Consider the following 27,882-nt stretch of genomic DNA (forward strand, 5'->3'; position numbering starts at 1 on the left):
AGTGGCACACACACACACACATGCAATCTCTCTCACACACCCACATACAGAGAGACACACAAACACACACACAGACGCACACTCTCTCACACACAGTCACACACACTCTCACACACGTACACACACAGACACACACATGCACTCTCTCTCTCACACACACATACAGAGAGACACAATCAAACACACACACACACACACACTCATACAGAGACGCACACTCTCTCTCACACACACACAGATACACATTCTAACACACAAACGCACTCACACAAACATACACACTCTTACACACACAAACGCACACAGACACAGTCAAACATACTCTCACACACGCATTCTAACACACAAAAAGCACTCTCTCACACACACACACACACTTACACAAACACACTCTCACACACACACACACACACACAATCTAACACACAAACACACACACACACACTTACATACACAAACGCACTCTCTCACACATACACACACACACAAACACACACGCATTCTAACACACACAAACACACAAACACACTTACACACACTCTCTCTCTCACACACACTTACACACACTCTTTCTCTCTTTTACAGACACACACACACTTACACAAACACACTCTCACACAAACACACACAATCTAACACACAAACACGCTCTCACACACAAACACACACACGTGCGCGCATTCTAACACACACAAACACTCTCTCTCACATACACACACACACACTCACACACAGACACACTTACACACACTCTCTCACACACACACACACACACACACAAACGCACTCTCTCTCTCTCTCTCTCTCTCTCTCTCACACACACACACACACACACACACTTACACACACACTCTCACACACACACACTTACACACACTCTCTCACACACACACACACACACTTACACACACACTCTCACACACACACAGTCATACACTCTCTTACACATGCACACACTCTCTCTCACACACAAACACACACATAGTCACACTCTCTCTCTCTCTCTCTGTCACACACACACACACACTTACACACACACTCTCACACACACACACTTACACACTCTCTCACACACACACACACACACACACACACACACACACACTTACACACACACTCTCACACACACACAGTCATACACTCTCTTACACATGCACACACTCTCTCTCACACACAAACACACACATAGTCACACTCTCTCTCTCTCTGTCACACACACACACAGACAGAGGGAAGCGTTTGGGATCAAGTGGAAAAAGAGAAACACTCCCGTCAGTCCTCTGAGCCTCAGACAGCTTCAGTCACAGAGATGAGATTCATTATTCTAATCTGGACGTTTCTCTTCATCTTCCATCTGACCACAGAGAACATCTCAGGTAGGACACGCTCCCTCTTCCAAACTCTGATGAAGCGGCTTCATTCCTTATTTTCTGCTGTCAATGTTTGAAGTGATTCAGTGTGTCCATGGGTTTTCCTATCAGAATAATCTTGATGATTATATTCATAAAGCCTGCAGCAGAACATCTGATGATTTGTCATTTATGAACACATGAAAGTATGATGCACTTTTATATTTCACATCTCAAGTAGGTTTATCTTACTGTATGTTGAGAGATGGAAAGCTCTCCATGAACACACTGTTGTGTATAAACTGGCGTTTAGAACCAGTTCACCTAAATTCCTAATCCAATATAACCTATAAGAAATATAAAATTAGTCTCAGTTTAGAAACAAAGAACGCAATATTAATTTCCATTTGATAAGGAGTCACAGAAGCTCAGTCCATATACTTCCTTCTGATAAAGTATAAATAACAGCAGACGGAGGAAGTACAGTGACGCTCAGCCTCGACTCTAAATGTGTGTCGGCACACTTTAATATCAAACTGACTTACAGAAGAAGAACGTTCTTCGCTTTCAGACAAAATATTGACAAAAAGTTATGAACAAACGTTCTTCCGGTAACGTTAATAGAACGTTCATTCAAAGTTATCTGGTCTTTAATAATGTTCTCAAATCATTCGCACAAAGACATTATTTACACATCGCTTTAATGTTTTTAAAACATTTAAACAAACTGAAACGTTCATGGAACATTCAGAAATAACTTAATGAGAACATTAGTAAAACGTTCATGTTTTTGTTAGCTGTGAATAAAATGCGATCATTACTCGTGCTGTAATCTGTACTGGTACAATCAATAAAGCAATTACATTTTATTTCATGTTATTTCTTAATAATATTACTAATATTTCAATTTCTATAACATATGGAAGCTTGTTTCTGTAATGAAATAAAAAATAAAAAAGGTAATTGCGATTTTTTTATCTCACAATTCTGACTTTTTTACTCACAATTGTGAGTTTATATCTCATAATTGCAAGAAATATAGTAAGAATTGTGAGTTATAAACTCACAATTGCAAAAATAATGTCAAAATTGAGAGTTATGAACTCGCAATTGTGAGATATAAATTTGCAATTCTGACTTTTTTCTCTTTTGACTTTTTTTACTCGCAATTGCGATATAAACTCGAAATTCTGACTTTTTTCTCACAATTCTTTTTTCTCTTAATTTGGACTTTTTTACTTGCAATTGTGAGATACAAATTTGCAATTCTGACTTTTTTCTCTTAATTTTCACTTTTTTTTACTCACAATTGAGATATATAAATTCAAAATTCTGACTTTTTTCTCTTAATTCTGATTTTTTGCTCGCAATTGTGAGATATAAATTCGCAATTCTGACTATAACTTGCAATTGCCAGTTTATGTCATGCAATTCTGAGAAAAAAAGTCAGAATTTCTAGATAAAAACTTGCAATTACACCTTTTTTATTTTTTATTCAGTGGCGGAAACAAGTTTCCACAGGATTGTGAGTGAATCACTGGACATCCTGATCTGCATGTAAACCCACAGGCACAGGACAGTTTAAGGAAAGCAATGCCTTACAGACAGTTTTTAAATATGAAAGTATAATCTCTGACCTTTGACCTCTCTCAGTGACAGTGAGTGCTCCAGAAAAGCATTCTCTTGTGCTGATGTGCGACAAAGCTTCAGACATCGACTGGAGCCACGGGCTGAGAAGAGTCATCGCCTCTAAACATGGACAGCAGGTGTCTTACCTGGACCAGAGAAAACACCAGCTGCTTTCAGATGGCACGCTCCACATCAGAGACCTGCAGCCGTCCGACGCAGGACAATATTACTGTAACGATCAGCTGATCGCAAATATCGCCGTTCTCAAAGGTGCTTCAATCATTATGAACCCTCACACTGCAAAAAACTGTTCTTCATCAATCTTGTTTTCCAGCACAAATATCAAGATACACTCTAAAAAACCAACCAGTGGTTGGGTTATAAAAATGTTCATTTATTAAACTTATTAATAAATGTTAATTTCCAACATGCTTTGGGTTCATTGGGTTAAAACTACCCAATCGCTGGGTTAAAACAATCCATTCGCTGGGTTAAAACAACCCAATAGCTGGGTTAAAATAACCCATTCGCAAGGTTAAAACAACCCAATTGCTGGGTTAAAACAACACATTCGCTGGGTTAAAACAACCCAATAGTTGGGTTAAAACAACCCAATAGCTGGGTTAAAACATCCCAATAGCTGGGTTAAAACAACACATTCGCTGGGTTAAAACAACCCAATAGTTGGGTTAAAACAACCCAATAGCTGGGTTAAAACATCCCAATAGCTGGGTTAAAACAACACATTCGCTGGGTTAAAACAACCCAATAGTTGGGTTAAAACAACCCAATAGCTGGGTTAAAACAACCCAATAGTTGGGATAAAACAACCCAATAGCTGGGTTAAAACAACCCAATAGTTGGGATAAAATAACCCAATAGCTGGGTTAAAACAACCTATTCTTTGGGTTAAAACAACCAATTTGTTGAGTTAAAACAACCCAATAGCTGGGTTAAAACAACCCATTTACTGGGTTAAAACATCCCAATAGCTGGGTTAAAACAACCCAACTGCTGGGTTAAAACAACCAATTCGCTGGGTTAAAACTACCCAGTTGCTGGGTTAAAACAACCAATTGCTGGGTTAAAACAACCAGTTCGCTGAGTTAAAACAGCCAATTCGCTGGGTTAAAACAACCAATTTGCTGGGTTAAAACTACCCAGTTGCTGGGTTAAAACAACCAATTCGCTGGGTTTGTCCATATTTAACCCAACTTGGGTTGTTTTTAACCCAGCAGTTTTTAGAGTGTACATTTAATGGAGAAGCAAAATGACTGAAGATATTAAATCTTGTTTACTGAAAAAAAATCATGAAAATGAAGTGAGTTTGTGTTTAAAACAAGAACAAATATCTGTCAGTGGAGTCAGAGAAATCATCTTGTTTTCCTTTTGAATTAAGTTTATTTTTCTGACTCCACTGACAGATATTTGTTCACTTCATTTTGATAATTATTGATATCTTACTTAATTTTATTCTCTGACTGTTTCCCCACATTGGTTCTCGTTTGAATGTGTGGATCATTCTAAGACTAGAACAGCGTGAGTTAAAACAACATACTAATTCCTTTTTTTCTCCTTTCTTCTTCCCAGGCCAAAACTTCACCATTCTTGCAGGCACAACTGTTTATCTGCCATGTAAAACCTCTGATAAATTTAAGCAGAGATGGGCATTCAAGCGAACTGCTCAGTCCAGAAAAGAGTTCATTTCCACGCTCTATAAAAACAGCACAGTGAAGAAAGAGAGAGACGATCCGACGTCCAGATTCACTCACACCATCAACCACCTGATCATCAGCAATCTCCAGCTGCAGGACTCGGGCCTTTACCTGTGCAACAACAGAGAGATGGCCTTCCTCACTGTGACCACAGGTGGCGCTAGAGGACAACACACACTCACATTTACAGATAGGAGTTTCACTAGGATATTCCTGCAGGAAATTGATAAGACCTCCCAGATGACAGGGAACGTTCTGGCAAGGTTCTCTCAAACGTTCTTCCAGTAACATTAATAGAACGTTTGTTCAATGTTATCTGGTCTTTGATTATGTTCTCAAAGCGTTAGCACAATTAGCTACATTATGTTTTTTAATGTGACAGTTTAGTTCGTCCAAAGTCTTGTAAATGTTTACCCAACATGCTGGGCAGTTTTATTTAACTCAACTATTGTTTAAAAATTACGTCGGGCAAACATTTAACCCAACCACTGGGTTTGTCCATTTTCAACCCAACTTGGATTGTTTTAAACTCAGCATGTTTTAGAGTGTAACCAAAAAAATATTTTTAAAACATTTAGAAAGAGGAATCACAGCTGTAGATCATCGCTAACGTTTCACAATCAGTGTCTCAACTCTATCTTTCTTTACACTTGAACTAATATCGTGTCATCTAATCTAATCTAACACAAATATTTCATTAGAATGATCAATATACAATTCATTTTACTTCCCAGACAACAGGAGTGAGATTGTATTTTTCTTTCTCGACAGATGTTAACAACAACAGTCCAGAAATGAATAACAATCGTAAGTTCTGTTCATTTTTGTTTTACTATTATATACATATACAGTTATGCTAGAAAGTTTGTGAGCACTTAAAGGATTAGTTCACTTCAGAATTCAAATTTCCTGATAATTTCGTCACCGCCATGTCATCCAAAATGTTCATGTCTTTCTTTCTTCAGTCAGAAAGAAATAAAGGTTTTTGAGGAAAACATTCCAGGATTTTTCTCCATATAGTGGACTTCACTGGGTTGAAGGTCCAAATGTCAGTTTCAGTGCAGCTTCAAAGAGCTCTACATGATCCCAGACGAGGAATAAGAGTCTTATCTAGAGAAACCATCGGACATTTTCTAAAAAAAAAAAAACATTATATACTTTTAAACCACAAATGCTCGTCTTCCACTGCTCTGTGATGCTCCACACATTACGTAATCATGTTGGAAAGGTCACGCGTGACGTAGGCGGAAGTACCGCGGTAGGGCGGAAAACTCCATTTCATTTTTTCCTCCAACTTCAAAATCATCCGATATTGTTGTTTTAACTTTTTTTGTAAAGGGTGTTTGTCTATGTTTTTGAATGTTCACTTTATAAACACTGGATCGGTACTTCTGACCTTTCCAACATGATTACGTAATGCGTGGAGCATCACAGAGCAGTGCAAGACGAGCATTTGTGGTTAAAAAGTATATAAATGTTTATTTTTTTTAGGAAATGTCCGATGGTTTCTCTAGATAAGACTCTTATTCCTCGTCTGGGATCATGTAGAGCTCTTTGAAGCTGCACTGAAACTGACATTTGGACCTTCAACCCGTTGAACCCCAGTGAAGTCCACTATATGGAGAAAAATCCTGGAATGTTTTCCTCAAAAACCTTCATTTCTTTTCGACTGAAGAAAGAAAGACATGAACATCTCGGATGACATAGGAGTGAGTAAATTATCAGGAAATTTTAATGTCAACTAATCCTTTAAGAGTTTTCTGTATTTCTGAATAAATTCAACCTACATCGATTTCAGTTAGACAAATATTACACACATCTACAGGAAAAAGATCTTTTTTTATTTATTTATTTTTTTACTATATATTATTGCTTGTCTGCTTGTAAGGTGACCTTGGGTGTTACGAAAGGCGCCGTTAAATAAAATGCATTATTATTATTATTTATTATTATTCATTTAAAGAGAGAATGCTGTGTGTGTGTGTGTGTGTGTGTGTGTGTGTGTGTGTGTGTGTGTGTGTGTGTGTTTCAGTGTCCATCCTGCTGGCTCTGTGTTTACTGGCGATCATCTGCGTCTGCGTTCTCTCTGTGATACTCAGCTGCAGAAGAACCAGAACAAACACTAGAAAGGAATCAGGTGTGTTTGACTCGGATTCTTCCTTGTTTTGCATTTTAAAATACAATTTACCAAGCAGATCTAGTTAATGTTGTTTACAAATGTACACACACAGGGCCGACAGATCATACATCAGGTCTGCCGCTGCACAGCATGACAGATGAAGGTAGGCGGAGTTACTGTATGACATCATCAGATCACATGCCTCATTTCAACACTGGAGCGTCCGAAATTGCATACTCCGAGTATGGGTACTTATTTGAAACAAGTACTCACTTTGCAAGCACTAAATAAGTATGTTCTATATAGTTTGAATGTACTACATTCGCTGTTATGTGACCTACTAGTGGTATTCATAACAAAAAATGAAAAAAGCTCGCCTACTATATAGTCGGGAAGTGTGCGATTTCGGATGCAGCCAGATTAAGCAGATAGGAGATGTGTTGGACTTGAAGCGCTTCACTTTCACGTCCAACACTCCTATAGGTTCATCGAAGGTCATTATGTCACTAGGTTTATTTATTATGTTTATTTCATTGTCATTTATCAGGCCGCTGGATGCCGGACGCTCACGAGGATACAGTGAGTGTTTTCTCTCTCACCTCAAAACTTTCAGGCACCAATCAAACAGCAAAAGAAGCTTGTTTTTGATCAGTGAAACTGTGTACTTCAAAATTACAACAGTTTGGTGTTTCTTTAAAGGGGTCCTATTGTGCTTTATTACATGTTCTTATTTCTTTAGTGTGTAAAGTTGCTGTTTTGAGCATGAAAAGTTTCTGAACTCCCTGAAATGCCTCCATTTTCTCCCGGGAACGAACGCGTCACAATATTCCTCATTTAAATAATTCATACGCAGAATAAAGGGGCGGGGCCTGGTTGAGTTAGTTAGTAGTGTGTTGAAACTGGCGGTTATGGTAAGGGGCGGGACATTTCCCAAACACCAATCACAACACACTGCTCCAGCTGACCAATCAGAGCACATTGTGCTTTTCAGAAGGAGGGGCTTCATAGAGACAGGAACTAAACAGAGCGTTACTGACAGACTGGGAAGAGAGGAGCTGAACAATGGAGAATATGAGGAAAATAATCAACATTCAAGCAGGAAAAACAACATCAAGACTTGTAAAAGGGCATAATATGGCCTCTTTAAGAAATAATGTGCATGATATTATAATAATATAAGTGTGTGTGTGTGTGTGTGTGTGTGTGTGTGTGTGTGTGTGTAGGGCGAGATGCAGTACGAGTCTCTGGATGTTCAGCAACAGAATGTCATTTACTCCACACTTCTCATACGCCCGAAGAGTTCATAAAAACAACGCTCTCTTTAATGCATTAATCTGCTCATTTACTGTTTACACTGGACATGTACAGTAGATAAGTGCAATATTGAGTGATTTTCAATTATACGTACATACTATATAAACAATATAATTAAATAACACCTTAAAGAGGAAATAAATCACTGTTTTAGCTTCATATGCCATCATGTTTGAATTTTAATATCAATGCTAGCTTATATATAATCAAAAAAAATCAAATAAAGAAGAAACCATAGAATATAGCAGGACTAATATAGCAAATATGTAATATACACTACTGATCAAACGTTTGGGGCTTATGCATTAAATTTATAATAACATTTATAATGTTCTAAAAGATTCTATTTCAAAATAAACACTGTTCTTTTAAACTTTCTATTCATCAAAGAATCCTGAAGAATAAAATGTATGACTGTTTCCACAAAAATCTGAATTGATAATAATCATAAATGTTTCTTGAGCATCAAATCATCATCTCAGAATGATTTCTGAAGGATCATGTGACACTGAAGACTGGAGTAATGATGCTGAAAATTCAGCTTTGATCACAGGAATAAATGACTTTTCTACTATAGGAAACAGCGGTTTTAAATTATAACAATGTTTCACTGTTTTTACTGTATTTTTGATCAAATAAAAGCAGCCTAACATTTGACCAGTAGTGTATTAAAGATTTTTTATAGCTATAGGTATAGGTATAGTCGACTTCTAAGCGATGTGAACTCTGTGGACAGTGAATCAGGGCGTGTGTTTGGCGATGGTTGCGTACGTCACGTTCTCTGGAGCCGGAGCGGCTGCTCTGGAGCGCCGGATGAACCGGAGACTGGAATACTGGACCTGTGCTGCCTGGAAAACAACACTTCCCCGAATGAATAAATGAATATTCGTCTTACTCTCAACGCAGTCGAGCACAAAACACAATACAAGCTACACGGACAAACAAGAGAAGAAAGGAATTCCTATGCGGATACCATTATTTCCACCCAAACTCAGACCCACCTGGACATTTGAGTTCTCCTTCACACAGCTGATGCAGGAGACCACAGAAGAATCTGAAAACAGAAAGTGAGATGTGTGATAAGCACATGTGTGAGAAACACACATCTAAAACTCTGTATGGAGGGAATAACCTTCATGTAAGTTATGTTTTATGAGCTGAAGCTTCACTCACTTTTTCTGTAACAAAGCACACAAGCGCAGAGAAAACCACAAATCCCGCATGTGATGCAAACACAAAGCCAGAGCGACCAGCAGCCCATGACATCTGAAGTGTGCCGCTGCTGCTCAGCGTCTGAAACACCAGAACCACACGAGTCACCAGAGCAATGGAAAGAACAGTTTCACTGGAATAAATGATCGCAGAAAAAAGAGAGCAGCCCAGCGGCAATAACTCTATGAACACGCCTGCTTTACTTTCTCAGTTTTGTAATGACCAGCTATCTGAGGATGAAGACGGTTTGCATGAAGAGATGATTATTGCATTAATGAACTCATGTCTTGTCAACAAATAAAGCATTCACGTTTTAATTGGGGAAAAAAATAAACAAATAAATAAAAAATAAATAAATAAATAAAAAAATAATCAAATAAATGAAAATAAAATAAATCAATAAAAATAAAAAAATAAAATAAAAAACAATAAATTATAAATAAAAATAAAATAAAAAACAAATTAAAATAAATAAATAAAATAATCAAATAAATAAAAAAATAAAGAAACAAAAAAATAAAATAAATTAAATAAAAATAAAATACTACAATAAACAAAAATAAAATAAATAAATACAAAATTAAAAAATAATAAATAAAAATCAAAATCAAATACAAATAAAATAAAAAACAAAAAATAATAAATTAAAAATTAAATAAAATAAATACAAATAAAATAAATCAAAAACAAAAAAAAATAAATAATTAAATAAAAATCAAATAAAAAATGTAAAAACTAAAAATTAAAAAATAATAAATAAAAATAAATTAAATAAAAAATTTAATGTAAATGTAAAAATACATAAAAATGAAATAAATAAAAAATAAATAAATAAAATGAAGTTTAAAGTTTAAAGTGCACAAAAATTATTACTTGGAAATAAATAAATAAATAAATAGGCAAAAGCACGTAACAAAATTACTAAAAATAAACTAAAATTAAAATGAAAGCTAATATATATATATATAATTTTTTATTGTTATATTCTGTATATTTCTGTTTATCACCTGGAGATTTGAGGCTGTTTGATTCATCTGACATCTGTTTAACCTTTATGACTTTATGTACTTTGTATTTATTACAAATATGGTGATTTATTATGACATATGGCTTGTGAAAATATTTCTCATTTAGCAGGAAGTCTTAATGCAACCAAAAAATGATACAAAGTAACCAAAGGATGTTTTGCTCAATCTGAACCGCACTAACCTGCAAACGTGAGTCTGACAGCAGTCCCAAAAAGCATCTTGTTCAAGCTGACGCCAACAGCGCAGAAGTACAGGCCGAGATCCGCCTCTCTGACCGCAGAGATGACCAGACTCACAGACTCCAGCCTGCTGTCGCCGTCCAGCTTCAAGTTGCTTCGCTCCTCATTGTACTCAACAATAAACGTGTTCTTCTGCACGTTTCCTCTCATCGCAGATACGAGTAAAGTAATCTTCTCCGAGTTCAGCCGGTACCAGGCCATCACAGAGCTGGAGTTGGTGTAGTTGCTGTGACAGGGCAGAGAGGCGTTCTGCTCGCGCCGGACGCTCACATTCACAGTGGGAACACACATGAAACACTGCAGACTGAAGCCTAGGGTGAAAAAGACCAAATATAATCATTCTCGAATCTAAATCAGTTACTGTAAATGATCTAGACATCAGTTTACTCACTGACTAACAGGATTACTCTGAGGCTCATCTTTCAGTCTGATGTAGTTTGACTCTGAGGTGGGAACCAGGGGTCTTACTTATAAATGCTTAAGTTCACCACCTCCACAGGTCAGGTCTGAACTTAAACCACAGCGGGGTGTTTTCAGACGAAGAATCTGTCTGAACATCACACTCAGGTTTCATTTACGAGGAAAAAGGAAACGACATTTAACTCTATGAGGACCATACATCACGCAACAAACATCATGTGTCATACATGACAATCTAAGACAGGCAATTTCTGGAATTTCTGTTTGTAGTTGGACTTTATCCCTGAGAAATGAACCCATGACTGTCATCTGTGATTCTGTGCTGTAGGAGCAAGTGCCAAACAACTAGAGCTAGATGAAGTTTCGGTTTCGTGTTTCATATCAGGAGCGCTGAAGGTGGGATTCTGAAACTGAGCATTTCATTTTATTCCATTACCTTTCTCTGTCTGTCTTCAGCGGCCTAATCCAGCGAACACGGAACATTCTGGCAAGGTTCTCTCAAAGTTATGAACAAACATTCTTACAGTAATGTCAATATAACGTTTGTTCAATGTTATGTTCAGCATAAACAACATCTGCAAAGTTACGACACTCAAAGTTCAATGCAAAGGGAGATATTTTCTTTTACAGAAATCGCTTTTTAAATGGCTGGTAGGGACTACAACGAGCTTCTTCCCGGGTTGGTGACATCACTAACCCTAAAATTTACATAAACCCGCCCACGAGAACACACAACAAAGGGGGCGGGGCCATGTTGGGCTGCTTTAGAGAAGAGGAAGAGTTGTTGTAGTAGAGTGTTGTTGACATGCCGTCATTTTACGCCGGACTGCTCCACAAACGAGAGTCAATTCAACACTGGTTTTGCACAAAAGATTAAAATGACGGCACATGCTAGTGGATGAGTTGAATCAACTCCACAGCAACTACATAAATTTATCCACTAACCATTCAGAAACGTCTAAAAGTTGTAACTTCTTCCTGAGTCTCTCCATCAGTGTCGACTCCGGTTTGAACAATGTAAGGCTGAACACCGTCGTCATTTTGGCTGCGTGAGATTCTCCAGCTTTGTTGTTGTTGATCGACCGAAGCGTGAGCTGTTAAAGCTCCGCCCTCTTCTGGAAAGGGGGCGGGAGCAGCAGCTCATTTGCACTTAAAGGGACACACACAGCGTGTTTTTACTCACACCCAAATAGGGGCAAATTTGACAAGCTATAATAAATGATCTGTGGGGGATTTTGAGCTGAAACTTCACAGACACATTCTGGAGACACCAGAGACTTATATTACATCTTGTGAAAGGGGCATAATTGGTCCACTTTAAATATTTTAAAAAAGTTTTTTCTTGGTTACACGAACGTTAAGGGAGCGTTCCATTTTATCATTCTTGAAACAGAATGTTAGGCTGAATGCTGGTAAAGTGGTCCGTTTCAGATCACATCATTAACAAACAAGTGTGAACAATTTCGTGTCGTTGTGCTGTAAATGATGATAACTGTGTTGTAGTTGTGTTTAAGTTCTGCCACTCATGTTTACTGTGTGAAATGTGTTTTAGTGAGTGAGAATGTGTTTAGAGTTAGCATTAATTTTTGCAAATTATGTCTAACAGCCTGAACGTGATTAAGGTTTTGAAGAAAGAGTGATTTATTTGACAAATGGGTTTAGGCCTTTGAGAATTTGTTTTAGAGAAATATGTATTTCTGTGCCTTGTGCTCGTTACTGCCACCCAGCGGACAGACACTAAACTGCGTTCATTAAAAAGCTTTTCTTCCAGTGTTGCCAATTTAGCAAATTTTCAGACTACCCTTGCATCTTTTTTTTTTTCTTTTTTTTCAAAAAAGCACCTAGTTAATAAGAAAATAGGAAAATGTAATTGTTCAAAAAAAATGTGTAACTGTTCAATAATGTATTTAATATCTGATCATAAAGATGTTTATATTACTTTTACAATTTTTTTTAATGAACAAATCTAAATTAATATACTATTTAAAATATTTTTTTGCGTAATCTACGCGATAACGCAGTTTTGCGTCATCGCGCAATGACATCACTACGTCATTTGGCAACTTTTAGCAACAAATCGACCCGCCTTTTTAGCAGCTTCCCCTGAAAATTAGTTGTCAACACTGTACCACTTGCTATGACCAACACAATAACACCAGAGAGAGAAAGAAAACGTCGTGCTTGCTTAAAGGTGCAGTAAGCGATTTCTGAGAAACTGTTGATGTCTAAAAAAAAAAAAACACGCCAACAAACACGCCCCTCCCTCAAATGCACGAGTGGATGTCTCTATCACCGCTGAAGCGATGCACAATAATGCTACTCAAAAAATAAAGCGAAGATGACGAATCAATCAACAAGATAATGAACATACAGCTCCCAGACAAACACTCAAAAACAGCTCATCTCAGTTCTGTGGAGCAAAACAATGTTACTCACGTGGAGCAGAAACAACTCCTAGAGCTTCTGCATTTGAAATCGATCATCTTTCAAGCGTCCAAATGCTTTGTGAGAAACTCGAGCCAGAGTTGACCAAATGATTACAACCTTTCTGCGTATAAAGCCTAATTATACACCAAACTGGCCATTTCAGATTAGTGGATTCTTTAAAACAAATGAATGACAATTTTACAGGATTTATGAATCAAAAAAATAAGAAATTAACATTCATTTAGCTACATTGAACAAATGTTCAAGTCAACATTTTACTAATACTTGTAGTTTAACATAACATACCGATATAAGCAACTATTTTTTTTACATTAATACTGTATAAAAGTATTTTGTACGTTATCTAACCCATTAAGTAATGTTAACAAATGAAACCTTATTGTAAGGTGTTTATGTATGCATAATTTTGACAGATTCAACCATGCTGTAAACTCTTAATGTATTCACTGCACAATCATCTATCTCAAATCTATGCCACGTGTTTTCATATTCCTGTCTTTACATGAGGTCAACACTGAGATACACAAACTTCAGAATAACCTTTTTATCATCAGGCAATGGATACATAAAAGTCTGAGTCAAGTGTACAAGTCAAACACGTTTATTGAAGAGTTTATGCTTTCTTTTGTGCAGCTTTCTGGAGCTTCTTCACCTCTTTCTTGATGATCTTGTTCCTCTGCAGAGAGAAAAGACAGATCAGCTCGTGTTCATGTCGCAGCATCATATACGCCTCACTATATACATACAGACGAAACATACCATTTTCTTGGCCTTCATCACCTTGAAGCGATCAAAGTCTGACATTGCTGCCCGCTGTTGAAAGAAGTTTAGCATGATTATGAAGCAAATCAGCACACAATTCATTCACAACACGAATCACTTCCATCCAGCTAACAGTAGTGTGTATGGAAGCTTGTTTACACCACTAAATAAATAAAAAGGCAATTGTGACTTTTTAAATCTCACAATTGCGAGCTGTGAAGTCCAATTCTGAGGAAACAAAGACTTTTTTCCTCAGAATTCTGACTTTATATTTCGCAAATCTGACTATAACTCGCAATTCTGACTTTATAACTCACAATTGCGATCTATAAAGTCCAATTTGGAGGACTCGGATTCTTCTCAGAATTACGAGTTTATAACTTGCAATTCTGACTTTATAACTCTTAAATCAGAATTGCGAGATTAAGTCACAATTACTTTTTTATTTTGTATTCAGTGGCGGAAACAAGCTTTCATAGGTGTGTAAGTGCAAGAGAGTCTGGAGGAAAAGCACCTTTTTTCTGGCCTCAATTTTCTTGGCCCAGCTGCTTTCTTCCCACTTCTTGTTGATCTCGGCCTTTTCCCAGGCGCGTCTCACATACTTCTGACGGGCGCTGAAGGAAACCACAACACGAGAAGATCAACTAGAGCTCAGGGAAACAAAACCTTCCCTTTTATCCAACACTGGACACCTCATTATATTCTCGGCATCTAGAGTTTAGATGCATCTGAAGTGACCCGACGCCATTGGATATTTTCAAAAATATAGCTGTATGTGTTTAAAGTTATTTTCATTAAAAAGGCTTTATACAAGTTTGAGTTCCCTTTAAAAAGAGAAAAGTTATCAATTGCATGTAAAATGTTACAAACACACAATTAAAAGAAAAAGTTTGACATTTGAAAGTGAAATGTTCAGATACAGAAGCTCTGCTGATAATAAAAAAGCAGCGAAACAAGTAGAGAACAAACACTGCGTCTGAAATCGCACACTATGTAGTAGGGTACTACATTTGGATTGAAACTAACTTCGCAACTGTTAAAATCAGTGCACTCTATAGTATGAATGTGTGCAGTATGATTTAAATTCACCATGTCATTATCATGTGACCTGCAGCATCACTTCAGAATCTCATCTACTGTTTTTCGAATACTATGAAATCAGACATACTGCTCACTTCACATACTGTGTATATAGTATTTAAGAAGGCATATTGGCTGTATCCAAAAATCGCACACTTCCCTACTATATACTAAATGGAAAAGCAGAAGTAGTAACGAAACGATAGTAGTATGTACTCAAAAGAGTAAACAAAACCTACTACTTGCGGCAAGATTCTGAAGAATGCATATGATGGACATTTTACTATCCAATGAGGCCACAGGACAGGATTTGTGAACGACAGTGAAGCCACGCAACTGACGCTGGTAGGTCACATGATAATGACAACATGGCGAATGTAGTACATTATCATACTACACACACTCATACAATATAGAACATACTATTTTTTTTTGGTGTCACAAAGTACTTATTCAAAATAAGCACCTACTCAAGAGATCATGTGATTTCAGACACATCGGCTCACCTGTGAGGAACTTTGATGACATAGTCAGTGAGCTGCAGACACTTGAAGGGCATCGCCTGCCTCTTCACTCCAGTGCACGGGCCGTCTACCAGTGCCTGAACACAATTCAAAATAAAACTCAGTATGCAAGTACACAAATCCATCATGTGTGATTTAACCGTGACATATGATGCTTCGTAAAGTGAAGTGAAGGTTACGACTTGACGTCACACAGTACATCAGTGATTAAACTCACCCTGTTTTGGTCAATGACATCTACAATCGCCACCAGCTTCCCCTCATGAGGGCCGAAAGCGATGAATGCGACGCGGCCGATCTCGACAAAGCGCTTGAACACCTGAAAAAATAATAATGCGTTTGTCAATGTAAAACATCCCAGTGACAGCACTGCAGATCTTATACGCCTTGTATGTGTCTAATAATGTTTCCAGAACATGTGACTTTAAATGTATACATCAGCCCGAAATTGGGTCTCCCAAGTGATCCCATTGGTTCAAATTGATTTATAGGTACTCTCTTTTCAAATCCTACAAAATCATGTAATACCATTTCAACTACATTATAATGACCATTTATGTCTGTATTAGGTAGCTTTTATACTAGCATAGCATACAAATAAGCGATTAACCTCTTAATTTAAGTGTTAAATGTCCAAATAATTAAGTTACAAATAAAACAAACTAATAATGTTCAATTATTCACTTAATATGCTTATTATTAGGCTATAACAGTTAATCAAGTGAAGGAAATTACGTTCAATTGGTTTTATTATGCACTGATGCGTTTTCGTACGCATTATATAGTAAGCTATGCGTATTTTAAAAGAATATAATTCGTATATACTAAGGATAATCATTAACTGACAGTTTGGGGAGACCCGATCTGTCACGACACCGGTTTCTCTCAGGCTCTGTATCAACAGTACAGCTGTCCCGCTCGTGCCCGTATGAACGAGATCGAGCGCAGCACATCCCCGACATAAAACGTGCTCATCTCGGGGGCTTCGGTAGCGTAATTTAACATAATTTGGTGTTTATGTTGAACACGAGTCTCCAGCCTGACGGATGAAGTGTCTGTAGAGTAACTCCGGCCTAACTCACTCACTCACTTCACCACGTTGTTTCGAGACGCATCTGACGCTCAATTTCTCACCGAAAGCGCCAAAAACGTCATTTATATTCCAAAAACTACTGTATATATGGGCATTAAGGTATTAAAATACATTTCCGATGATTTCTTCGTCTGTGACACTGCAAAAAACACCATTTTAACTTGATTTTAGACTCCGAGTAAGTGAGTTCACTCACCATGATGGCAGACCGTGGTAGAAAAAGGACGAAACGACTTCCGCTCTGGAATGAAGAGCCTTCCGTTTCAGTACTGCGCATGCGCGGCGATTCAAAGCTATACTTTGCAGCGATTTCTTTTCATTTTTTAAGTTTATGTCATACACGATCAAAGTCGTGCTGTGACAATTTCTTTTTTTAACCTTTTTATCTTTAGAAAGAATAAACAGAGGCGAGTTAAAGCAATAAAACAAAGAACAGTGTTCATATTTTTTTATGGAATTACTTTTATGTCTTTATTATTCAGTGTTTGAAAGCAAAAATAATTATATTGCAATTAAAAAAATAAAATACTGCAAGTAAAAAGTATTCTTAAAGCGGTTTTATTAATAATAAAAAAAAGTAAAAAATGACAAAAGTAACTGCATACATATTATCAGAGACCACGTGATCAGGAAATTATGAATAACTCAGTTGTTTTAAAGCATTTTGAAACAAACTGTACAAAAGACAAAGTGAACTTTTTTTTTTTGGGGAAAATCTCCTGTAAATAATGGCGTAGCCGAAGCGTTTAATTACCATTTGAGAAATTACATTTACTAATGCATTATTAAATAAGTTGTATATGTCATTATTAAACGGACCTGAGCTAATATGAATAAACAACGAACAGTTTATATATGTTAATGCATTAATTAATGGGATTAACTTACCGTAAAGTGTTCTCAGGACATTAATGAAGTGATTTATTAATGCTGAATCTTTCACACTTTGTTTATAGAAATTAAATTAAAATCTGAAAACAAGTCTCTGTTAAAACACTTCCAGAAGTTAAAAAAAAGTGCATCAAAAATGCTTTTCAATTGGTTTTGTGTATTTGTAAAATAAAACCATACACTTCAGGACAATTAAAAGGGACAAACTTTATTAATATTCACAATTAAAATCATGAGATTTATGTATTCAATCATGTAACAGACAGTTAAAAGTCTTAATTAAAAATTAATGCATAAATCATTTTACAAAGTCCAATCAGTTATTCAACGACAGCCCACAAAAGACTCGTTATAGATCTCCATCTTCTTGAGCGAGCTCCGGCGGGACGTGGGCTTCTGTTTGAAGATGGGGGAACGCAGGAACCGCGTGTCTGTGAATTTATCACCACGTCGAAGTTTCCTAAAAAACATAAAAGGTTGGTTAGAAACGCCTGAAGCTTCAGAAAGAGAAGGGCGGGTGCGAAGTGAGGGACGTACGAGCTGATGGACGGCTCCTTGTAGTTGACGGAGCTGGTGCAGCGGCGCCTGCGGCTGGAGCTCGGGGGCGTGTTCGGAGCAGACGCCGGCTTCTGATAGGCTGCGGGGGAGAGATTGCTCACGTCACTCAAAGCCACGCCCAGAAACGAGCGAACAACCAGCCCGCCTGCAGAAACACGTGTGCCACACATCAGTCTTCCTTCTACACCGAGAAACGTGACGTTGGTGAGTGAAAAGATCAAACATGTGGTGAGAAACACAGGAGACAGAGAAACTCCAGAGAAAGCAGCCCACATGAAAAGGTTGATCAAATATCAAGGATTTTACCTTTTCTTCTGCCTCTATCCATCACCAAAGGCTTTTGATTTTCCTGATCGGATGAGTTGCTGGGACACTTAGGGAATTCAAATATTGGGCAGTCAATCATCATAAGCTCCGCCTCTCCATCAGGAATAACAGGGATGGGAGACTCCAGAGAAACAGCAGGAGGCGCTGCAGGGAAACAGACGTTATTTATAGTTATTGTGTTATTTTAAATTTCATTATGTGCTATTTAGGTTTAATTCATTTTTATTTCAGTTTTAGTTATTTATTTCCAGTTAATAATTTTGCTAACAATGAGCAATATATTTGTTACAGAATTCATTAATCTGTTAAATAAAAACACATTGCTCATGTTAGTTCACAGTGTGTTAACGAACAATAACAAATACAGCTTTGATTTCAGTAATGTATTAGTAAATGTTGAAATTAACATTAAGATTAATAAATGTATTAATAAAAGTATTTTTCATTCTTAGTTCATGTTTACTAAAGTAGTTATGAAACATTATTGTAAAGTGTTACCATAAGTTTTTTCAACTAATATTTATATTTTATTTTATTGGTGTGAATCTTCACTTGCCTCATGATTCAATTCGAATATGATTCAGAGAGTAACGATTCGATTACAACTTTTCCTCTCATTCTTTATTAATAATAATTACATTAAAGGGTTAGTTCACCCAAAAATGAAAATTCTGTCATTATTTACTCACCCTCATGTCGTTCCACACCCGTAAGACCTTCGTTCATCTTTGTAACGCAAATTAAGATATTTTTGTTGAAATCCGATGGCTCAGTGAGGCCTCCATAGACAGCAATGCCATTTCCTCTCTCAAGATCCATTAATGTACTAAAAACATATTTAAATCAGTTCATGTGAGTACAGTGGTTCAATATTAATATATTAAGTGACGAGAATATTTTCGGTGCGCCAAAAAAAACAAAATAACGACTTATATAGTGATGGACGATTTCAAAACACTGCTTCATGAAGCTTCGGAGCGTTATGAATCAGCGTGTCGAATCAGCAGTTCGGAGCGCCAAAGTCACGTGATTTCAGCAGTTTGGTGGTTTGACACGCGATCCGAATCATGATTCGACACGCTGATTCGTAACGCTCCGAAGCTTCATGAAGGACCAAAAATATTCTCGTCGCTTTATAATATTAATATTGAACCACTGTACTCACATGAACTGATTTAAATATGTTTTTAGTACCTTAATGGATCTTGAGAGAGGAAATGTCATTGCTGGCTATGCAGGCCTCACTGAGCCATCGGATTTCAACAAAAATATCTTAATTTGTGTTCTGAAGATGAACGAAGGTCTTACGGGTGTGGAACGACATGAGGGTGAGTAAGTAATGACATTATTTTCATTTTTGGGTGAATTAAACCTTTAATAATTACAATATAGTTCTTTGTTATTTTTGTCTTTGTTATTAAAAATGAGAACAAAGATGCAAATAAACAAGAAACAAATTAAATTAACAGTGCTTTTTTTTTTATCAGATTCAGCAAAAGACCAAAAAATGCAATTATTATTATTATTATTATTATTTAAAAAAAACAATTGTATGGTAAAATTAAAAAAGCAAGTATTTAATAATAATATATTACATTGTTATAATACAGAATTGTTATAATTATTAACAGCAACAATAATAATTATCATTATTTTATTTCACAGAGCAACAGTAAAGTTAAAACATTTATGATTGCCTTAATGTGTTTGCTCTCAAACAAACTATTGAGCTCTTCTTTTGGCAGGAAACCGCAGGGAGATTTCATCACTCCTCTGTTGACAACAACAGCTTTATAAACGATTCTCATTATGAATTTGGTTGTCGCACGTTGTGTTTCTAAATGCAAATTATAACTGCCTCAAACACACCACACTTGCAAAGCAGCATTTACTGTGAATCGAAAGTAAAGATGAACACAGTGCTGAAACATGCAGCGCCTCAGACTATATATTTATATAATTACATCACAACCGTTGGGATTTGATGACGAATCGTAAAATCTATTATATTCCACAGCTCTATTAATAACCCTGGAACAGAAAGCAATAACCTTCAAGAATTATTCATCTGCAGATACCAGGGCTGGGCGATTTTTCCGATTAATTCGAATGTAATGTTCTGCCATGATTTTATTATTTTTAAATCAAGAATAAAAATGTTAGCAAACCACAGGACAGCACTGACAAAAAGTTATTTATTTTTTTATTACCTTTTATGTCCAAAATGGAATATTTTACGAAAAAAAAAACGTTGCAACATTTTACTAAAATCAAGATTGAATACATTTGGTCAAAATCTCCTGTTATAATAGATGAAGTGCTACGCAGGCTCTGATTAGACGTCAATACTGAACTGAACTGCAAACTGTTTGCCCTCTCTCTCTTCACCGTTTCACATCTCAGACCTCACATACATAAAATATTACCCTTTAAAGACATAGTTTTTAAAGTAAAGAGTAAAGGAAGCACTGTACAGTACTTTCTGAAACAACCAGTTCTTTATTTACTCTTGTAAGTTCACAAGTACCCACCCATAAAAACACTTTCTTATTAGATCTATGCAAATCCAATAGGTGACCTCAGAAAGGTGAGTTGTCACTGAAAGGTGAGGAGTTTGCATCTATGGGAAAGTATTAACAGGATTAAAAAATGAAATAACCATCATGGAAAATTACGTCGGGTAGAGGTTCTGAATTTCAGTTTCGAATACTTTTCGATTAATCGTCCAGCCCTACGTTATTGCATTGAAAAAACAAGACACAGCAAAGTTACTTTTTATTTTTAGAATGCCATTTCATGGGTGAGAGGATGCAAAAGATGCAAAACACGAGTGCGACAGCCAAACAATTCCACCAAACATAAAAACAAAAGGAAAAATAGTGCAATGGAATGCAAAAACCTGTAAAGAACGACTACTGTGTTTGATGTTTCATGTTTGCATGATGGTGACAGGCTGAACGGTGCTGTTATTTTCTGTTTTTACAAAGCATTTGCTGTTAGTAGTGTTTAAGTTAAGATTCTACAATATTTGCCATCATATGTCATGCATATTTCCTGCAAAGATATTTAACAAACAACGAGTCACTTGTTTTACAGTTACACCATGTTGATCACTTCAGGTGTAGTGTGAATAGAATCATATTGTAGTTACATTTTTAAGTTAACTAGTTAAACATTTATATATAAAAAAATAAATAATAATAAAAAAAAAGATTTTATTTTTTTGCCATTTCGCCCAGCCCTAGCAGATACCACTGAAAATCAAAAATGTGTTGTTTTTTTGTTTTGTTTTTTTAAAGTAAAAAAACAAAAGGGGGTTTACCTTGGCTTGGCTCTGATTGGCTGGGATTCTCAGAAGGAACACAAACGGGTGACTGTGGGTCAAGGTGCAGGTCAGTTTCATTCACCTCAATCCTATTTCTCTCTGTGAAACATTAAATGATTAAAACAATGAAATGACATTGAAATGTTAGTTTCATATATAACTCAAAGCACTGTACCGTACCCGTGCGCTGCCCTTGGGAAGCGTTTCCTCTGGCCTCTTGAACGGACCGTCTTTTGGAGCGAGCGCGTCTGGCCGGCGGACTACGAGCTCTTCTGGACTTCCTCTTCGGTACGTAAGGAGAGTCATCTTCATCCTGACCGTCTTCTGAGAGGCTGCGGTCGGTCTCCATGGCCTCGTCCTCTTTATCTGCCGCAGCATCTGGTGACGGTTTCTCCGCAGCTTTGTTTCCTGCTCTGAACGGCGTCAGATGGACGGCCTCTTCACAGTCGAAGTCGAAGGTGTCGTTGCCTCCCAGCGAGGAGTTCAGGCGGTCGGCAGGCGGGAGCGGCGCTCGTGCGCGACTCTGAGAACGGTCCCGACTCTTGGAGCGTGCTCGGGGTTTGGGGTTCTCCCACGGCTTCTTCAGCGGGGCTCGGTCTGGTCTGCGGCCCCGGGCCGTGGCTTGGGTTGGCTTCTTCTTGTTCTGTCGGGCGGGCCGCTGAGGAGGCTCAGGCGTCGAGTGCTGAACGGCCGGGAGCTCAGCAATCTCCAGCTCAAACTCACAGTTCGGCCCTGCCTTTTGATCCTCGTCCTGTTCATTCCGCACCTCCTCCAGTGAAGTGTTTTGCGCCACCTCCTGTCTGGCATCAATAGTTTCTTCTCTTTTTCCATCCAGTATGTTGCTTCTCCCGACAGAGGCTGAGTCGAAACGCGAGCTCCGCCTCCTCACGGTCTCAGAGCGTCTCTTTCGCCTCGTTCCTACCGTGGGCGGCAACGAAACCTGTCTGTCAACACGGCAACCCGAAACAGCCTCTGCAAACATAAACGGCACAGTATAAAACCCCAAACATACAGAAACGTCTATAATGATGATCTGGTGACGACGACACACGCAGCAGTACCTGCAGTCAAAGGCGGATCCTGCATGTCCGTCTCAACCACACAAACTAGCCTGTGACACAATAACAGAAACAATATGGTCACCAATTAAGTCGAAAAGCTGCTTTTTGGTAAAAAATTATAATAATCATAAATGTTTCTTGAGCATCAAATCATCATATTAGAATGATTTCTGAAGGATCATGTGACACTGAAGCCTGGAGTAATGATGCTGAAAATTCAGCTTTGATCACAGGAATAAATTACACTTTACTATATATTCACATAGAAAACAGCTGATTTACATTGGAATAATATTTCACTGTTTTACTGTATTTTTGATCAAATAAATGTAGTCTTGGTGAGCAGAAGAGACTTCTTTCAAAAACAACCCCACACTTTTAAATATAATTTTTCTATTAAAAGCTTTAGAGCTTGTTCTTTCTCACCGAGGACTGACGGGCCGAGCTGGACTCGTCTCAACAGGAGCAGAAACCTACAAAAACAGAAAGCAAAAAGAAATTACCCTGCAGTGCAATACTTTAACAGGGCATTATTTTACATGCCCATACACAAAAAATTTTAATATACATTAATGCAACATCCTGCACCTCATTTTAACCCATGTTTCCATCCATGAAATCGTACATATCACCACCTAAAGGAGGACTCCGTACACCTCTCACCTGAGCGCTTTCAACAGGCCCTCGATCTCGAAGCGTCCGCTTCAGCATCAGCAGGTGGAAGACGAGCGCTTGCCTTTCTTTCTTCAGCTGCAGGATGACTCCCTGCGCTTGCCGTACCTTCTCCCGCTCCATCTGCAGGGCCACGGCCAGAGCTTTGTTATTCACCTGGACGCTCTTCAGCACAAACGGCTTCACCGTCGCTGTGGAGGACAGAATGAAGTGATGGATTAGACCAAATTAAACTGATTTATGGTTCCTTAAAAGTCACCATCAAATCAAAATTGATTTTTTTATTTATATTTTTATTTTATGGAATATTATAAATGATTTATTTTCTTAAAGGGTTAGGTCACTCAAAAATGAAAATTCTGTCATTAATTACTCACCCTCATGTCGTTCCACACCCGTAAGACCTTCATTCATCTTCAGAACACAAATTAAGACATTTTGATGAAATCCGAGAGGTTTTTTTATCCTCCATTGAAAGCAACGAAATTACCACATTCAAGGTCCAGAAAGGTACTAAAGACATCGTTAAAACAGTCATGTGACTGCAGTGGTTCAACCTTAATGTTATGAAAAGACAAGAATACTTTTTGTGTGCAAAAACAAAACAAAAATAACTTTATTCAACAATTTTTCCTCTTCCCCGTCAGTCTGTTACGCAGTTGGCGCAGTTCTGTGTTTAGGTCCGAACGCGTCAGTGTCAGCATCACACGTATACATCGTGCTGCTCACATGATCAGCGATATACTGAGCCAGCGTTCTGACGTAAAACCTGGAAGCGCTGCAACGTAAATAGGTTGTTGAATAAAGTTGTTATTTTTGTTTTGTTTTTGCGCTCAAAAAGTATTCTCATCGCTTCATTACATTAAGGTTGAACCTCTGCAAAATACCTTAATTTGTGTTCAGAAGATGAACGAAGGTCTTGCGGCTGTGGAACGACATAAGTGTGAGTAATTAATGACAGAAGTTTCATTTTTGGGTGAACTAACCCTTTAATTCATGTGCTTCGTAATCTTGAATCAGAATAAATTCCTCTCCCTCTTGCAGCTCTGGTGATGAGGGCGGAGCAACCTGTCACTCACATGAGATCCACTAATAGCAAACCACAACCATCCAATCAATTTCCCACAGAAAAATATCAAGCTGCGCCTCACATTTGTTCTTGTTCGAGAAGCCGTTTTGTTACAATAAGGGGAAAAAAAAAGAGCGGAACTTCTGTTTCATGCCCACTTTAATTTTGTTCCAAACCTGTGAGACTCTTTCTTCTGTAGGTAAACAAAAGGAGATGCTAGGTTGAATGGAAAACGCTACAACGAGGCTGTCATTTCTAAACTCCACAGAAGAAAGTCAATCAGATGTGTTTGGAACAACGTGCGTCAATGACAGAATTCACATTTTTTGGGTGCACTATCCCTTTAAGAACTGGGAGATCGGTTTCAATAGACCTGGTACTGGTACTAACAATACCATAAAACACAACAAAGAAGTCTATAAACATAAAAACACATCAAACGGCACGAATATGACAAACATAAAGCGCATTACTCGCACCTGTGTTTTTGTTCTTCAGTTTTGACAGGCCGCGGCTGGCAGCTGAAGCGCTGGCGAGACGTTTGTTTCTCTTTTCCTTCATTTTTTCCTTGATGTCGTCCAGACTCTGCTGGAAAGACTTCTTCTGCACTACCCGCTCCCGAGCCATGGCTAAACCGCGCAGGAACCGCGTCCAGTGAAGAGTCTCTCAGCCGATTAAGGGTTAAACTTTACCTCCATTTTACCCTGATCTTGACCTAAACACGGCGCACGTCTTACCCAGTTGTTTGCCGCTATCATAAAAGGTGAATAAACAGACACTTTAGAACGGATAGTGCGTAAATTATGTATTTTATGTGAGATGCTTCTCTGGCGTATTTCCCCCGTCCTGGAAGTTGATGTTCGAAATCATGCGCTGCGCGCTCTGATTGGAGGAACAAACGTCACTTCCGCCGCGACTAGTTCAGACGTCATCTGCTGCAGTCAAAAAGATAAATAAAAAACGCCAATACTCTAAATGAATGTGGAAAGATTTCCTCTATTTATTTATTATTGAGAGCATTGACAAAAGATTTTTGTTTTACTTTGAGGAAAATGTAAATAATCTTATTTTGTTAACAAAACTGTATATAGCCTGTCCTACATAAATGTAAATTTTCAAGACATAAACAACTTTTCTATGTTTTGCTGGCTGAAGTACAGCATTACTTTGGGACTATCTCTAACTCATGTCATGAAACAAGAAGAGATTATTGAAAAACAATTGATATACAGGTGCTGGTCATATAATTAGAATATCGTGAAAAAGTTCATTTTTTTATTGTAAATTATTTTAAAAAATGAAACTTTCATATATTCTAGATTCCCTACATGTAAAGTAAAACATTTCAAAAGGTTTTTTTTTTTTTAAATTCGTTGATTAGAGCGTACAGCTCATGAAAGTCCAAAATCCAGTATCTCAAAATATTAGAATATTTACATTTGAGTTTCATTAAATGACCATCCCTACAGTATAAATTCCAGGTATCTTTTGTTCTTTGAAACCACACTAATGCGGAAGACTGCTGACTTGGCAATGGTCCAGGAGACAATCATTGACACCCTCCACAAAGAGAGTAAGTCACAGAAGGTCATTACTGAATGGGGTGGCTGTTTACAGAGTGTATATCATAGCATATTAAATGCAAAGTTGACTGGAAGGAAGAAATTGGGTAGGCAAAGATGCACAAGCAACAGGGATGACCGCAAGCTTGAGAATACTGTCAAGTAAAGCCGATTCAAACACTTGGGAGAGCTTCACAATGAGTAGAATGAAGCCGGAGTCAGCGCATCAAGAGTCACCACACTCAGACATCTTCAGGAAAAGGACTACCAAGCCACTTCTGAACCAGAGACAACGTCAGAAGCATCTTACCTGGGCTAAGGAGAAAAAGAACTGGACAGTGAACAGTGGTCGAAAGTCCTCTTTTCAGATAAAAGTAAATTTTGCATTTCATGTTGAAATCATGGTCCCAGAGTATGAAGGAAGACTGGAGAGGCACAGAATCCAAGCTGCTTGAAGTCTAGTGTGAAGTTTCTGAAGTCAGTAATGATTTGGGGGGGGCGTGACGTCTGCTGGTGTTGGTCCATTGTGTTTTATCAAGTGCAAAGTCAATGCAGCCATCTTCCAGGAGATTTTGGAGCACTTTATGCTTCCATCTGCTGACAAGCTTTATGGAGATGCTGATTTCCTTTTCCAGCAGGACTTTAGCACCTGCCCACAGTGCAAAAACCACTTCCAAGTGGTTTGCTGAGCATGATATTACTGTGCTTTATTGGCCAGCCAATATGCCTGACCTGAATCTATGGGATATTTTCAAGAGAAAGATGAGAAACAGTCGATCCAACAATATACAGATGATCTGAAGGCTCAATAGTGCCTCAGCAGTGCCACAGGCTGATCACTTCCATGCCACACTTCACTGATGCAGTAATTTGTGCTAGGAGCAAGTCATTTGCTGTAATATGTCCTGCCGATCAAGTATTGAGTGCACAAAAGAACATACTTTAAAGAACTTGAACTTTTCTGTTTTGCAAATCCATTTTTTGATTGATCTTAGGAAATATTCTAATATTTTGAAATACTGGATTTTGGACTTTCATGAGCTGTACGCTCTAATCATCAAAATTTAAAAAAAAAAACTTTTGAAATGTTTTAATTTACATGTAGGGAATCTAGAATATATGAAAGTTTCATTTTTAAAAATAATTTATAATAAAAAAATGAACTTTTTGATGATATTCTAATTATATGACCAGCACGTGTATGTAAGTTCTTTAATCTTTTTCTTTGATATGTGATCTGTTCTGATCTATTCTGTTTTAATGGCTACTTTCTTTGTTTATGATGTTCCTAATAAAAAAAAAAAAAAGATCAAATGCCTTATATGGACTGGCTCCAAACCATTTTTTCTTCATTTTATACATGACCTCAAACAATATAGTTGTGTTATGTATAAATATAAAGGATAATGCATTATGTATATTAAATATACTGTTTTCCCTTTTTTATTGTACTCCAGCACATCTATCTATCTAGCATAATGTAAC

At 37.5% G+C, this 27,882-nt stretch overlaps 4 protein-coding genes across 6 annotated transcripts; 1 reads left to right on the plus strand and 3 right to left on the minus strand.

Moving 5' to 3' along the window:
- The first annotated feature begins 1,072 nt into the window (after positions 1–1,072).
- On the plus strand, positions 1,073–8,285 carry LOC127500972 (CXADR-like membrane protein). Its single transcript, XM_051872634.1, has 8 exons — positions 1,073–1,376; positions 3,003–3,248; positions 4,569–4,847; positions 5,465–5,500; positions 6,726–6,830; positions 6,925–6,975; positions 7,360–7,391; positions 8,036–8,285. Exons 1-8 carry the CDS (start codon positions 1,310–1,312, stop codon positions 8,117–8,119), a joined length of 900 nt encoding a protein of 299 aa, XP_051728594.1. The 5' UTR covers positions 1,073–1,309; the 3' UTR covers positions 8,120–8,285.
- Positions 8,108–13,832, minus strand: LOC127500973 (uncharacterized). Its single transcript, XM_051872635.1, has 5 exons — positions 10,997–13,832; positions 10,548–10,916; positions 9,300–9,419; positions 9,128–9,180; positions 8,108–8,974 (listed from the first exon to the last, which is right to left on the minus strand). The coding sequence occupies exons 1-5, from the start codon at positions 11,022–11,024 to the stop codon at positions 8,867–8,869; spliced, it is 678 nt and encodes a 225-aa protein (XP_051728595.1). The 5' UTR covers positions 11,025–13,832; the 3' UTR covers positions 8,108–8,866.
- Positions 13,833–14,058: 226 nt separating this feature from the next.
- rpl14 (ribosomal protein L14) lies at positions 14,059–17,224 on the minus strand. The gene is made up of 6 exons (XM_051872636.1): positions 17,129–17,224; positions 16,057–16,158; positions 15,822–15,916; positions 14,750–14,849; positions 14,233–14,286; positions 14,059–14,149 (listed from the first exon to the last, which is right to left on the minus strand). The coding sequence occupies exons 1-6, from the start codon at positions 17,207–17,209 to the stop codon at positions 14,087–14,089; spliced, it is 495 nt and encodes a 164-aa protein (XP_051728596.1). The 5' UTR covers positions 17,210–17,224; the 3' UTR covers positions 14,059–14,086.
- Positions 17,225–18,010: 786 nt separating this feature from the next.
- Positions 18,011–25,767, minus strand: sgo1 (shugoshin 1). 3 transcript variants are annotated; one of them, XM_051872633.1, is made up of 9 exons: positions 25,315–25,767; positions 23,758–23,957; positions 23,521–23,567; positions 23,095–23,144; positions 22,214–23,005; positions 22,031–22,132; positions 18,688–18,852; positions 18,361–18,460; positions 18,011–18,283 (listed from the first exon to the last, which is right to left on the minus strand). In XM_051872633.1, exons 1-9 carry the CDS (start codon positions 25,460–25,462, stop codon positions 18,148–18,150), a joined length of 1,740 nt encoding a protein of 579 aa, XP_051728593.1. In that variant the 5' UTR covers positions 25,463–25,767; the 3' UTR covers positions 18,011–18,147. The 3 variants fall into 3 exon arrangements, with proteins under 3 accessions (XP_051728593.1, XP_051728592.1, XP_051728591.1); XM_051872632.1 differs by having other exon boundaries at positions 18,361–18,526; XM_051872631.1 differs by having other exon boundaries at positions 18,361–18,562.
- Between the last annotated feature and the right edge of the window lie 2,115 nt (positions 25,768–27,882).

The sequence above is a fragment of the Ctenopharyngodon idella genome, chromosome 19 (genome assembly GCF_019924925.1).
Source record: "Ctenopharyngodon idella isolate HZGC_01 chromosome 19, HZGC01, whole genome shotgun sequence".
In the NCBI taxonomy this organism is placed as follows: domain Eukaryota; kingdom Metazoa; phylum Chordata; class Actinopteri; order Cypriniformes; family Xenocyprididae; genus Ctenopharyngodon; species Ctenopharyngodon idella.

Coding starts and splice junctions, on each gene's coding strand:
- LOC127500972 (XM_051872634.1), top strand. CDS start 1,310: ATGAGATTCATTATTCTAATCTGGACGTTTCTCTTCATCTTCCATCTG. Junction 1,377..3,002: donor GACCACAGAGAACATCTCAG/GTAGGACACGCT, acceptor GACCTCTCTCAG/TGACAGTGAGTGCTCCAGAA. Junction 6,831..6,924: donor AAACACTAGAAAGGAATCAG/GTGTGTTTGACT, acceptor GTACACACACAG/GGCCGACAGATCATACATCA.
- LOC127500973 (XM_051872635.1), bottom strand. CDS start 11,024: ATGAGCCTCAGAGTAATCCTGTTAGTCA. Junction 9,420..10,547: donor TGTCAGACTCACGTTTGCAG/GTTAGTGCGGTT, acceptor CTGGTGTTTCAG/ACGCTGAGCAGCAGCGGCAC. Junction 8,975..9,127: donor AGGAGAACTCAAATGTCCAG/GTGGGTCTGAGT, acceptor GTTGTTTTCCAG/GCAGCACAGGTCCAGTATTC.
- rpl14 (XM_051872636.1), bottom strand. CDS start 17,209: ATGCGCAGTACTGAAACGGAAGGCTCTTCATTCCAGAGCGGAAGTCGT. Junction 16,159..17,128: donor TACCACGGTCTGCCATCATG/GTGAGTGAACTC, acceptor TTATTTTTTCAG/GTGTTCAAGCGCTTTGTCGA. Junction 14,287..14,749: donor AAATTGAGGCCAGAAAAAAG/GTGCTTTTCCTC, acceptor TTCTTTCAACAG/CGGGCAGCAATGTCAGACTT.
- sgo1 (XM_051872631.1), bottom strand. CDS start 25,462: ATGGCTCGGGAGCGGGTAGTGCAGAAGAAGTCTTTCCAGCAGAGTCTG. Junction 23,145..23,520: donor GCTCGGCCCGTCAGTCCTCG/GTGAGAAAGAAC, acceptor ATTGTGTCACAG/GCTAGTTTGTGTGGTTGAGA. Junction 22,133..22,213: donor TTCCCAAGGGCAGCGCACGG/GTACGGTACAGT, acceptor AATGTTTCACAG/AGAGAAATAGGATTGAGGTG.